Source organism: Typopeltis vanoorti, chromosome 18 (assembly GCF_054136105.1).
Source record: "Typopeltis vanoorti isolate ZY-2024b chromosome 18, IOZ_Tvanoo_1.0, whole genome shotgun sequence".
NCBI classification, from domain to species: domain Eukaryota; kingdom Metazoa; phylum Arthropoda; class Arachnida; order Uropygi; family Thelyphonidae; genus Typopeltis; species Typopeltis vanoorti.
In genome coordinates, this window is record NC_143566.1 from 105,238,658 (window position 1) to 105,253,105 (window position 14,448).

Here is a 14,448-nt window from a genome sequence, read left to right on the forward strand (position 1 = left end):
CTGTTTGGCCTCATGGCCCAGACACATTAGACTCCTTCCTCAGTCATCTCAATAGCCTACATCCAAGAATCCAGTTTACTATGGAAAAGGAAAAGAACAATTGTTTACCCATCCTAGACACCTTAGTCACACGTCTGCCTAATGATACACTTGCCTTCACTGTATACAGAAAACCCACACACACACACACAGGGAGATACATTCACAAACTCTCACACCACCACCCCTCTCAACAATATGGCATTATTAAAACTTACCAAGAGAGCCCACAATCTTTGTTCCAGTGGAACCGCCCTCACTACTGAGCTTAAGTACATACACAACACTTTCCTCTCCAATGGCTACAGCGATCACGGTATCAAAAAAATAATCAGTTCCTCTCCCATTCCCAGTCCTTCCCGTCAACAAGAATTTAAAAATGCCATCACCATACCCTACATTCGTGGCACATCCAAAAAAATAGCCAAGATTCTAAAAAAGTACAACCTACACACAGCATATAAGCCCCACCGCAAACTTGCTACCCTTATCCGTTCTACGAAAGATCAGCTCCCTCCTCTCTCTCTGCCTGGAGTTTACAAAGTACCCTGTTCCTGTAAAATGGCGTACTTTGGACAGACAGGCAGATCAGCATCCATCCGCCTAGAGGAACACAAGTCTTACATCTGTAAACACAACTATGGTCATTCAGGCTTGGCTGACCATGTCTTGGACACTACCCACAGAGTATCATGGAAGAAAACCACCATGCTCCATCACAGCAAATTCAAGAAAGGGTGACTATTCTTGGAAGCAGCAGCAGCTCTTAGAAATCAACCAAATCTTAATAAATACGGTTGCATTAAGCTTCCGAAAATTTGGGAAACACTCATCACCAGAGATCCTACTTTATATTCCAGGCCACCTACAACCTCCCTTAGAGGGCGCTCCACCTAGATAGGACTTTAGCGTCACCCACGTGGTTGGGCTTAGTATTGTATGATATTTGTGTTATGTTACATTAGTTATTTTTGTAATCCCCATAGATGTCTCCTAGTGACTAGGACGAAATATAGGAAGTATTAAATTCTTTTTAATCCTTTCTGAGTGTTGTAAAAAATCCATTAAACCTCCAACATTATGTCTTCACAGCACTTAAGCCTCTATACACCACTTCTTACATGTTTTTCAGCATCATTTCAATTTTGAATGTGAAACATATTGAGTATTGTATATTCTGTGTTTAAGGACTTTGGACAATTTGTGACTTTGATTTTAATTCTGTACCTATTTTTGGGTTTTTGATAGACAAATAAAATTTTAAAAGTAAGTAATTTATAAATTATAAACGTATTAATCAGAGGTGCGTTTTACTAAAATGCCAAAATTGCTTGTTAGACAGCATGCTTTACATCTTATATTTGTCCTGAATAATAATAGTTTACTTTTAATTAACAAATTTTCAAATTATTGTATAAATTAATTATTTATAATAAAAATCCATAGAAGGCAACTCTTTTAAATCGATTTTTTAAAAGATTTTATTGATTTAAATCTGTTAAAAATAATAAATTAATTAACTCATAATTAAGAATTAATAGGAAAAAAAAAGAATAATTTATAAATAATGAGTAAATTGAATGACTAATTTGAAAAAGAAAAAGTTATCAAGCTGCTTTTCTCAAAGGAAAAAGAGAAAAGGAAGAGCAAGTAAAGATAGCAACAAGCAATATAAGGAGATTTGGAATTTTAACGAAAGACACCAAAAAATACAGTTGATGCTGTATCATTTTTTGGAACAATTCAACTATTCAAATTTTTTTCTGGATTGACGAACAGGTGGGAATTTCTTTTGAAACCAAAAGAACCTACCAAACATAACAATAAAAGGTGTGTCTGACACTTGATGGGAAGCTCGATTTGCAGCAATTAAACCAATTCGATTTTAATTCTTCAAAATTTATGATGCACTCGTGGAAATATATTAAAATCCTCAATTGACAGGTTCAACCAGAAATGAAACAAAATGCACTACTCATGACCTTGTTTAAAAAATCACTTCGTTCAAATTTATTTACAGCATAATTATTTGGTATGACATTCTGTCATTAATAAACCCAGTGAGTAAAATGTTGCAAAGTGTAAATTTAAATATTGGCCATGCCTTAGAGCAGTTTAACACCATCCTGAAAGTTTTAACTGATTATAGGAAAAACAGATTTCAACAAATGAAAACAACTGCATCTGAAATTGCAGAAAAATTTGATGTATCACTGGAATTTCCTCATGTTAAAGAAAAAGAAAAATGTTTTCCTATGCGAGCCATGATGAGCCACAAGCAACTCCAGAAAAACTTTTTGAAGTTAATGTTTTTAACATTTTAATTGATACAGCTATAAATAGCTTACAAAATAGATTTGAACAGCTGAGATAATGCAATAATCTATTTGGATTTTTATATAATATAAATAATTTACATAACTGGAGTTTAGACGAAATATTAAAACATTGTAAATACTTGGAAATTGCTTTGAGCAGTGGCAAAACATTTGATGTAGATGCAATAGATTTATTTGAAAAATTAAAAATTCTCTCAAAAATAATACAAGAGAAATGTGGTCCTCGCCAAATTTTATCATATACATATGCCAGCCTGGCTGGCCGAGTGGATAGAACCAGCAGCCAAAAGGCTGCTGGTTCAAATCCTGTTATGGGCATGGATTTTTGTGATTGTCTGTGGAAAAACTAGTGGTGATGGTCGGTGATAGATGGCGTTGGTGGATTGAGTGATGGAGACAGAGCTGTAGAGCAGATACCCTCCCTCGATGAGTATTTGGACTCCCTGGAGGTGTCTAATAATAATATGTGTGTGTGTGTCTATATATATATATATGATGACTATTACTATTAACTCGGAGGTTGGATATGTTCATTTTAATATAAACTGACTAAAAATCCCAGAATTATAACAAATTGAGATTTATTTGAAAACGCAACATGTTTCGTCAGGATTGACTTCATCGGACATTAAGAACATAGAAAGCTATTAAAAGACGCTGAAAAAACATTGAGACACTCTAAAGTTATACAATTATAAAGCTATAATATTCGACTATAATATGTAAATGACTGTGATTTACAATCGAATATTATAGCTTTAGAGTGTCTCAATGTTTTTTCAGTGTCTTTTAATAGCTTTCTATGTTCTTAAAGCCTGATGAAGTCAATCCCGACGAAATATGTTGCGTTTTCAAATAAATCTCAATTTGTTATAATTCTCGGATTTTTAGTCAGTTTATATTAAAATGAATATATATATATATAACCAAAATCTTGTAGAAATTTATCCCAACATAACTACCATCCTAAGGATATTGTTAACAATTCCTGTTAGCATAGCAATTGCAGAAAGAAGTTTTTCCAAGCTTAATCTGATTAAATATTCTTTGCGAACAGCAATGACCCAAGAAAGATTGGTTGGTCTAGCAAACTATATCAATAGAGGCAGACATTGCTTATAATTTAAATTTAGAAGAGAGCTTATAAACAGTTTTATTGCATGATATCCCCCTTAGAGCAAACATTTAATTAATATTATTATATAATATAGCAATTGTAGATTTTCTTATATTTTTGTCTTATAATCCATCAGGGACGATATTTAATTGCTTGCCTCAGGGTGTGATCTAATCTGGCAATGGTCCTGACTATTCGCCACAAAAGTCAAGTTATAAATCATTGAATTAGGCCATTCTGTTTTTGAAATGCCACAACCTCATGTGCGATTGTGAACACGACTCACAGGATGGCCTCGAATTTGGTCACTCCTCATTTGAAGTTCTGCATCACTCTTGTTTGACTCGGAGCTCACATTTGTGGGGAGATCTCCTTCCTTTTGTTTTGGATCACTATCTGTTCAATCATTTAATTCAAATCCTTCATTATTGAGTATTTCCTTGAGCATTTGTTCTAATTCGTATTCACTCAAGAAGAGTTTTGTACCCCTGCTTTGGGCACCACTGGGTCCTGGTCTGTCCATGGTCACAGAGAAATTCAAACTGATCTCTTAGGTCACAAGAAGAGAGTCGTGAATCCTTTATATTGTTTAGATTGGAGCAACCAGAGTTATGACAGCGCGATGTAATATAAACATGAATATGTGCAATTGTACGTGACGCTGCTGATGGGCAGGCATTACGATATACTAATGTAAATTCCCTTTTTTATTTATAAAAGTCAACCAATCTCATGGACAATGAAGTTGAAGGTTCAAATTGATAATGAAACTGATAATGAATTTCAAGCATATATTATTATTTTCGGAATTTTTAATTTAGCAATGTAAATATACATCAATCGGATTCTGGGTTTACTTGCAATCGATGTATATTTACATTGTTAGGACTCAAAGTATTAATGAAATGAAAAAACTTAACATATTATGTAGCATATATCATTATTTATATATTTTTAAAATTTCAGGTGGTTTCTAAAGGGATTATACTTCTGGTTGGAAGTGAAGAAGTAGAAGGAATGTTAAACAGCATTACTACCTTTTCTGTTCCTGTTTCACCAGAAATGGCTCCTGTTTGCCATATAATTGTCTATTACATTGCTCCTGATGGTGATGTTTTAGCAGATAGCATAGCTCTTCCAGTGCACGCAATTAATAGAAAAGAGGTGATAATTTTTATGTTCCATCAATTTATTTCTAAAATACCAACAAAATAATTAATCTTAGTTTATGGAATGCATTGATAATGCAGTTGATAATATGAATATTTGCATAACATATATATGGATAAATGCTAATTAAAATTTTAATTTTAGTACAAATTATTATCATCATGATTGTCATTTCTGGAGGATATTATTATTATTATTATTATTACTACAGTAATATCCATGGAGTCAGTAGACTCATCAATGGAGGCACATTTAACTAGCAATATGTCTGTCATATTGAAATAATTTATAATCTCTGTGTTCACAATGCATTCCGGTTGTGCATTCCACTCACCAGTTACTCTCCATGTAAAAAACTACTCCTCACACACTTGGCACAGGTTATTTCTACCTGCTGTAAAATAAAAGTAATTTATTGGTTGAAGAAAGCCTATGATCTACAGCAGAGCTAGTAGGTCACTTTTAATTTTTCAACTGAATGAAGCAAAAAAACTTTAGCCCTCTTAAATAAAGAAATCGATTCTATCAGGAATGGCATAGAATCTGTTTTAATACTGAATTTTTTAATATTATTCTTCTCATTTTTAATTCAAATTGTGATAATTTAAAACAGAAGTTTGATTCACTTGTAAGTCACATTAGGAACAGTGCTCACAACATTGTTTGTGACAGATAAACTTTTTATATATGACCACCCGCTAACACAGTATGAGTTATTTTTTTATCAAAAGGGAATGACTTTGCTGTTTCTCCAAAAAAGTACCTCTTATGAAATTTTTTTGACAGCATACATAAAGGCATTCAATCCCATTTTCTAAAACAGCTAACAGGATTCTGTTTGAATATGTAAAAATTCTTCTCATTGCTCAATCTCCTCATCATAACCTTTCTTTTCTGAATTTAAAGCTTTCAAGTCATTGAAGAGAAAAACAATTTCATTATTACTAATGTGGACAAAGGAAAAGCTGTTGTTGTTGTAAAAGAAAATATTACAGAAAAATTTCACATATTTCAAGACTATTCTACTTATAAGGCCCTAAAATCGGATCTTACTGGCAGCCAGATGAACTGGTTGCCAGATTTAATTCTTTCATCCCAAATATTTCTATTTGGGATGAAAAACAAAGAAAAAGCATAAAATCTGTTCTTTCTGTCATGGTTACACAGTGGCCACATTCAATGCATAGAATTTGTAGAAACAAAAACCTTCTCTGCTCATCCATCTAGATTATATGGTTTACTCAAAGTTCATAAATCTGAGCTTTGGGCAGATGAGAGTGTTGTGATCTGTGAGAATCAACATGGATTTGTTAAGGGATGTTCATGCTTTGGTAATATGATTGCCTTTTATAATAAAGTGACAAGAGCAATTGATGATGGAAAGGCATATACTGCCATTTTTTGGATTTTGCAAAGGCATTTGACAGGGTGCCACATCATAAGCTGATATTTAAGTTTAAATATGGGCTTAAATGTCAGGTTAGTGAACTTGGATATTCAGGATTGGTTGTCTGATAGGTATCAGAGAGTTATGTATGGTGGGGCAATATGAAGGAAGCAGAAGGTTACAAGTGGGATGCCACAGTTCTCAGTACTGGGACCCGTTTTCTTCAACCTTTATATCAATGATGTTGTCAATTGATTTCAAGGGATATTCAGCTGTTTGCGGATGATGTGCAGCTGGAAAGGGTTATCAATAATAGTGCAGATGTGGCAGCACTGCATGAGGATTTCAATAAACTAGACAGATGGGCAAATGATTGGGGTGAGGGCATCAGTTTTTTTTAATGCAGCAAAATGGCAAGTCTAGAAGTTTGGGATCCATAGATGTGAGGCTGCATGCTCAATTGGAGGAGCTGTACAGGAGGAAGTAGGGGAGATAAGAGATCTGAGGGTGATGAATGATAGAAAACTGAAGTTCAGGGAGTATATTGCAAAGGTGGTGAAGGTAACCCAGAGGAGTGCTGCAATACTGAGAAGGATGCTGACCTGCAGAGATAAAAGAGTTGTCATTCCATTGTATAAAGCCCTGATCAGACCACACTTGGACTATTGTTCTCAAATTTGGTCCCCAGGATTTCAAGGGGATAAATTAACTGTGGAAAGGGTACAGAGGCAGATAACAAAGATGGTTTCAGGACTGAACAATGTCAGTTATGAGGATCGGCTGAGGGAATGTGGACTGCAGAGTTTTGTAGATATGATCGAGACTTTTAAACTGTTGAGAGGCAGTTACAGGGTGGACATTGGGGAGTTCTTTTGCTTGGTGGAACAGCTGGAATGAGCGATGACAAGGGGCCATTCCTAGAAGTTACGAAAGGAAGCTGTGAGCAAGAGGGTGAGGACTGGTTTCTTTGAATGGAGGGTGGTTGAATCATGGAATGCATTGCCTGATGGAGTGGTGAGAGCAAGAATGGTCAGTGAGTTCAAGGAGTGGTATGATAGACTGTGTTTCCTGAAAAGGACCTCCCACGATGAGTCTCTTGACTCCATGGAGACCAACTGTACCTCCATGAAGTCAGAGACTCATCCGTGGGAGATACACACAATGCTCATCCAACTGTGCCTTTAACTGATTCAATGTTTCCACATTCTCAACATACTCACAATGATAATAATAATAATAATAAATATTTATCTAAATTGGTTGATACTTCTACTAGAAGATCGTCAGCTTACACATACACACATATATACAGGGTGTTCGGGATAAATTTGACAGTTTCGTAAGGAAAAAGAAAATCTTCTTTGTATCTATTAAATTTAATAAATTGACAAAAAAACATTACAGGCAGAGTTAATTACAATACTATCAACAAGATTTACTCAAAATAACCACCATTAGCATCGATCACAGCTTCAATTCTGCTTCGGAACCTCGAACAAGCTGATGCTACAGTCTCCCTGGGAAGGGCCGCAAAAACTGTTTTAATTTTATCCATTAACTGGGCTTTTGTATTACTGGAAGTGCGATTGGTGTCTTTTTCAACTGCACCCCATACAAAATAATCCATGGGGTTAAGGTCTGGGGAGTTTGGAGGCCAAACATTTGGACTGGTGAAGTCGTAGAAATTTTCAGACAACCATTTTTGACTTTTCCCAGAGGTGTGGCAAGGGGCCGAATCCTGCTGCCATACATACGGCCTACCATTGGCTACCCTTGTTATCCAGGGCTTGACTACAGTTAGCAACTCCACGAACAAAGCCCGAATTCCAATGCCAGGGTTCTTCAACACCTGTTCCTGCAGATTTGCGAGGAATTCTGCTGTACGAACGCAATCAGATCGTCTGCTAGGGATCTTTCTTCTTGCTACATCCTCGTAGTCACCATTGCAAGTCTCTAGTTCATGCCTGATTGTTTTTACTGTATTCAGGGAGCATTGGGCAGCAGTCGTAATATCCTTATTTTGATGGCGGGCACGAATCATCATGATACAAGTTATTCTCTTCCATGATTCAGGTGGGTTCCAGCTATCCATCCTTTCTGACATCTTGTATATGAATGAAGAAGGGTCCAAACTTTTAAATGAAGAGAAGTGTGTGTTAATACATGTAACTTACGGAAAAATATAATTAATTATAAATATGTCAAATTTATCCCGAACACCCTGTATATATATAAACACTTTGGATTCAAAAATCAAATTTGTGATTTTCATCTAATGTTATTATCAGTATAATATTATATTCTTCTTTACAAATGTTCTTTTATCAGACACCTATTAATTACTTTGAAAAGAATTTTAATTGGATTGTTAAAATATTTGATTTTGTAATACACTCTGGTTATTTCACCTTTCAAACCAAATTATTGTTATTATTATTATTATTATTATTATTATTATTATTATTATTAACATCCAACCTCCATGAAGTCAGAGACTCATCGTGGGAGATACACACTATTGCACACAATGCTCATCCAACTGTGCCTTTAACTGATTCAATGTCTCCACATTCACAACATACTTACAATGCATTCCACTCATCAACTAATCTCCATGTAAAGAACCTGTTTCTCACTCCTCTGCTTACACCTTCCTTATACAGTTTCCAGGGATGCCTCTTGTTTTCCCCCCCTCCCATTCTATGAAAAATCTCTTCCATGTCAATCTGATGATAACCCCTGACTAGCTTATATGTCTCAGTCATATGCTCTTCGTACTCCTATTCATGAGGCTTTGCAGTTTACATTCCTTCAATCTGTCCTCGTTCTCCACATTCCAAAGAACAGTGACCACTTTTGTGAATCTTCTTTGGATTCTTTCTAACATATACTTGTCACAATGAAAACCAGTGACCAAATCTGTGAACAATAATCCATATGAGACCTGATCAGATAGGTTGTTGAGAAGAGTTAAAAAATAGCAGTGTGGTTTTGTTGTATAATGAAACCTGTAGAGCATTCATGACTAAACATACACACGTAACCACAGTAATAAGATTTTTTTAATAAGTAAATATTTCATCCCAAGTATCATAGGACATCATCAGTACAGTTAATTCAAAGAATACTAGGAATCACATACACTTACATTCACAATTTGTAAGCATGCACCCTAACTATATGTGATTTCTAGTATTGTTTAAATTAACTGTACTGACAATGTCCTATGATACTTAGGACGAAATATTTACTCATTAAAAAATCTTATTACTGTGGTTACTTGTCTATATTTAGTCAACAGTGTGGGCGGAAAGGTAATCAATGTGTTAACAAGGTTAGGTTAAAGCAAAAAACCTAGTCCTAACACCCTTGCTAACATAACGACACCCTTACACAACTTTCGCTGGTGATCCCTTGTTCTCTCCCTTCTTGCCATGAGCTGAAAAAAGGCTTCAGTGTCAATCCTATAAAAACCCCTTTAATAATAATAGGCTCTGTACTATATCGATGGTGCAATGCTGCATGAAGTGGATCAGATTCGAGATTTGGGAGTGATGGTCAACAGTAGACTGAAGTTTAGAGGGCATATTGCTAGTGTTGCAAAGGCTACATATCATAGTGCTGCTATGATAAGAAGTACTCTAACATGTAGGGATAAGGAAGTGGTTATGCCACTGTATAAAGCACTGGTTAGACCACACTTGGTTTATTGTGCTCAAATCTGGTAACCTGGTTTTCAGTGTGATGTGGAGATATTGGAAAGGATCCAGAGGTGAGTGACTAAGGACTTTCTAATGCTGGTTATGGAGAGAGGTTCAAGAAATGAGGATTGCAGAGCTTAGTGGACAGGAGGAAAAGAGGTGATATGATAGAGACATTTAAGTTAGTGCAGTGATTTTATCAGATTAATCCAGATGAGATTATAAAAAAGGGTAGAAGTGAGAGAAGAAAACCAGAGGTCATCCCTGGAAGTTATGTAAGAGCGTAGTGAAGAGGGGTGTGAGGGGTAGATTTTTTACATGGAGAATTGTCAGTGAATGGAATGCATTACCAGAATGCATTGTTAATGTGAGGAGTGTTAAGGAGTTTAAGATTTGTTATGATAAATATGTTACCAGTTGAATGAACCTCCCATGATCGATGAGTCTGCCGACTCCATGGAAGGTACAGTAATAATAATAACTTAAATGCTTCCATCATGTCTGTCTCTTTTTTTTTTTTTTTTTTTTGTCTGTCAACTAATTTTTGAAGCTTATACATCATAAATCTATTCTCATAAGGAGTATTCCTCAGACCTACCACAATCGTTGTCACTCGCCTCTGCACCCTCTTCAGAATTTCTTCATTACCAGAGAATCTGAGACTCCAGATTTGGCCTTATTAAAGCTTAATATAAGAGAACAATAACCTCTCTATCCCATTTTGTTAATGCATTCTTCAAGAACCACGTAATCTGATGTGCTGTTTTGGTTACCTTCGCAATATTCTCTCTAAACTTCAACTTCCTATCTTAGTCACACCCAAGTCTTGGCATCATCAGTTTCCTGCAGTTCAGTTCCATCATTATACCTCACAGCTTCTGATCTCTTCCCAAACCTTACACTTGGACACATTAAACTACCAGCCTTTGCCCATGCTGTTAGTCTGTTTAAGTCTTCCTGCAGAATTTCTACATCAACTTCATTTACTGTTGCACTTCCCAGTTTAGCATCATCAGCAAATCGTTGAAAATTTCCTGTCAGGTCGTTTCCTATATCATTTATATGAAAATTAAACAACAGATGGTCATTGTGTACTACTGAGCCCAGTAGTACACCACTGGTCACTTGCCTTTTCCTGGACTACACTTTGGTATGCCACTCTTTGGTATCTTTCCATCAGTCACCTAATCCAAATCAAAAGATTCATATCCATCCTCACTTTCTCCAATTTGTGCAATAGAGTTTTGTGTGGAATCTTGTCAAATTCTTTTGCAAAGTCTAGCAATATCACTGCATAGCCATTCCCCTTATCCAACTCCTTGTGACTGTCACTTGATTATAAAAAGTAATAAGATTTCTAAGGCAAGACCTATCCTTCACAAAACTATGTTGTTCCTTATAGAGTATTCTGTCCACCCAACCCTGAATTCTGTCTTTCACCAATTTCTCCAATACCTTAACCATCATTCTTGAGATGCTGATTGGCCTGTAATTTGCTGCTTCTTGGAGAGCCTCCTTTATGCAATGGGACTATATTCCCCCCATTCCACACCAATGGTAGTACCTTCCCACATCAGCTGATAATTCCTTTGCACATTCTTGTAATACCCAGGCTGATATGCCATCTAATGCCATGGCTGTGTTTGTATTGAGCTTCTGCAATATTTTAAGCACCTCTATTTCTTCATCCTCTATTCTCCTATCAGTTGGTGTCACATCTGGCATTGCACTGTCACACCTAGATGGTACACCCATGAAAAATGCTCACCCAGTAATTAAAATATTTGGTTCGGTTCTATTACCAGTATTTTTTAAAGTTATCCTTTCATAATCTTCCCCAGTGGTGTGGAAATCACAACCAACACATGGCTTGGATAGGACTGGCTATAGATCTAAAAATAAAAACTGCTGTATTTGTTTACAAATGCCAGAAGTATCAGGAATAAAGGGGATGAAATGGTTTCAGTGATTGCATTTATTTTCCCCCAAATCATTGGAATACGTGAACATTGGTTGAATGAAGATGATATCATAACAGGAATAGAAATGGAAGGAAACAGTATTTTTCGTGAGGATAGAAAGGGCAAGAAGGGAGGAGAATTAATTCCACATAAGGTAGATATGAAAGGGGGGAAATAGGGCAATGGTTATGAGGCAGTGTGGTGTAATGTGGAATTTGAGAGGAAGATAATTAGTTGGATGTTGCTATAGGCCTGGAAATGTAGAAGGTGGTGATGAAGAAGTGTATAAATAACTTGAATTAGTGAACAAAGGAAGGGTAATTATTATGGGTGATTTTAATTATGGTAGTATAGAATGGAATAAAGAGATAGCATTTGGGAATAAGGAAAATGAATTTCTCAAGTTCTTGAGAGATAACTATTTCAGGTGGCATGCGAGAATTGCGAGTTCTAGATCTGATCATTTCATGAGAAGATATAATTGTGAGAAGGGTTTCACACTTTCCACAAATTGGTAAAAGTGATCATGAAGTAATCACTTGTGTTGTGGCTAGTCATATACAGACTTTTGTGGGGAAAGGATATATGTGGAATTATAAGGCTGGTAATTATGACAAGCTTAGGAGACAGCCTGGAGCTATAACATGGAATGAGGAGTTGAGAGGTAAGGAAATAAATGCTGCATGGGAACTGATAAATAATTGATGCTGTTATGTATTCTGAAGACCAAAAGGCTCTATAAGGTAGGTGTAAAATGGATGAATGTTGAGCTTAAGCATGAAATCTGGAAAAAAAAAGTGCTTTGGAAGAAGTACAAGATGAATAATGGTAATAATCAGTCACATGAAGAGTATAAAAAACAAGCCAGGAGAGTGACTCAGTTAGTAAGGAAAACAAAAGTAGAGTATGAGCAGAAATTGGCAAATCAGACAAAGAAAATCCCTGGAAAGCTTTTTTAGATATGTGGCAAGTAGAAGAAAGAATGATCATGGTAAGATGAAGTTTATGATTGAAAGTGGTAGACTGCTGCTTGAGGTATTCAGTGATCAATTTATAAGGGTGTTTCATCCTGATCAGGGTGGAATCATGAGGAAATTAAGTGTAGAGGACATAGGAGGGGATGGCTTAATTGTGAGTGAGCAGAAGGTATTTGAGGAAATAAATAACCTTGATGACAATAAGGCAATAGGATTTGATGATATATCATCACTCATCTTAAGGGAATATTGCAGGGAATTGGCAGTAGCATTGGCATGCCTCTTTAACCCTGCAGAAGTTGCAGCTGATCTGACAGATACATGCAAATTGTTTATATAAATATGCTTACACATATCCAGTGTATAGCTTGGAGGTCATGAGTAGCTGTTCATTCATTCATATGTTACTAGTGATATTCCACACTGTTTATGCAGTCAGTTTTGGTTTAACACGTATTATGTAAAGATTTGTGATATTCATAGTAAACTATATCTGAGAGATACCGTGACCTCTGATGTCAGTATAGTATTGGTTTAATTTTTTTTCTTTGTTTCTTTGTTCAATAATTTCTAGATTGTAACTGAAAATAAATAAATCATCATGTATTATATTTACAGTGTTTTTTTTTCTGGCCTAGTTGGCTGAGTGGTTAGTGTATCCACTCTTCAGCCAAAAGGCTGCAGGTTCGAATCCTGCCGTGGGCATGGATATTTGTAATTGTCTGTGAAAATATTAGTGGTGGTGGTCGGCGGTAGATGGCGTTGGTGTAGATGGTGAAGGTAGTTTCAATTAGTGAAGACAGAGTTGTAGAGTAGGTGCCCTCCCTTGATGAGTCTTTGGTGTTATGTAATAATAATAATAATAATAATTTTAGTACATGATAGTAATGAATGTATCTTTCAGATGCACATACGCTGCAATTTTTTCGACAGCAACTTCTGCAGGGTTAATAAGTCTTCTAACAGCACAGGTTGCAAGGGAGTGGAAGGAGGGTAAAATTGTTCCATTGCATAAAGGTGGTGATAAGGCTGTAGCTTCAAATTATAGCCTAGTCTGTATATCTGGAGTTGTGGTGATGGTCCTGGAAAGATGGGTGAAAAATAGGATACAGAAATGGGTTGATAACAGCAGTATTCTCTGTGGCTATTAGCATGGGTTTGTTAAGAGGAGATCATGTTTCACTAACTTACTTATGTACTGTAATGGGGGTGATAAATACCTTGGACAGGGAGATGCATATACAGTGGTGTACTTAGATTTTGCAAACACTTTTGATAGATTGCCACACAACAAGCTCTTAAATAAATTGAAACAGATGGAATTGGATAACAGACTTCTGAGTTAGATCAGTGACTGGCTGTCAGAGGTATCAGAAAGTCGTATATGGGGTGCAGTATCCTGAAAGTGAAAGGTCACTAGTGGTGTGTCGCAAGAGTCAGTTTTGGAGTTGGGTTGGGTTTAGCTAGTGATATGCAGCTGTTTACAGATGATACAAAAGTGGGGAGAGCAATGTAGAGTCACGCGAATATTATGGCCTTACAAGAGGACTTGAATAGATTGCGTAAGTGGAACTGTCTGTTCACTGTTGCAAAGTGTAAGGTTTTGAGGTTTGGTAAGCATCAATGGAATGCAAAATATACACTTGGTGGGGAAACTTTAATGGAAGTAGAGGAGATAAGAGATCTAAGTGTGATGGTAGACATGGACCTGAAATTCAGAGGGTACATTACACAAGTTGTGAAGACATCACATCGAA

The 14,448-nt window shown here is 36.1% G+C and overlaps 1 protein-coding gene across 3 annotated transcripts in view; it reads left to right on the plus strand.

The window, feature by feature from the left end:
• Positions 1–14,448, plus strand: part of LOC150097025 (CD109 antigen-like) — a 623,307-nt gene that overhangs the window by 239,819 nt on the left and 369,040 nt on the right. For all 3 annotated transcript variants that reach the window (XR_016549783.1, XM_090407831.1, XM_090407832.1), the window contains one exon: positions 4,462–4,659. Coding sequence is in view for 2 of the 3 variants with exons in the window: in XM_090407831.1 (XP_090263957.1) it covers positions 4,462–4,659 (198 nt within the window). In the remaining variant the exon portion in view is untranslated. The remainder of the gene's footprint in view (positions 1–4,461; positions 4,660–14,448) is intronic.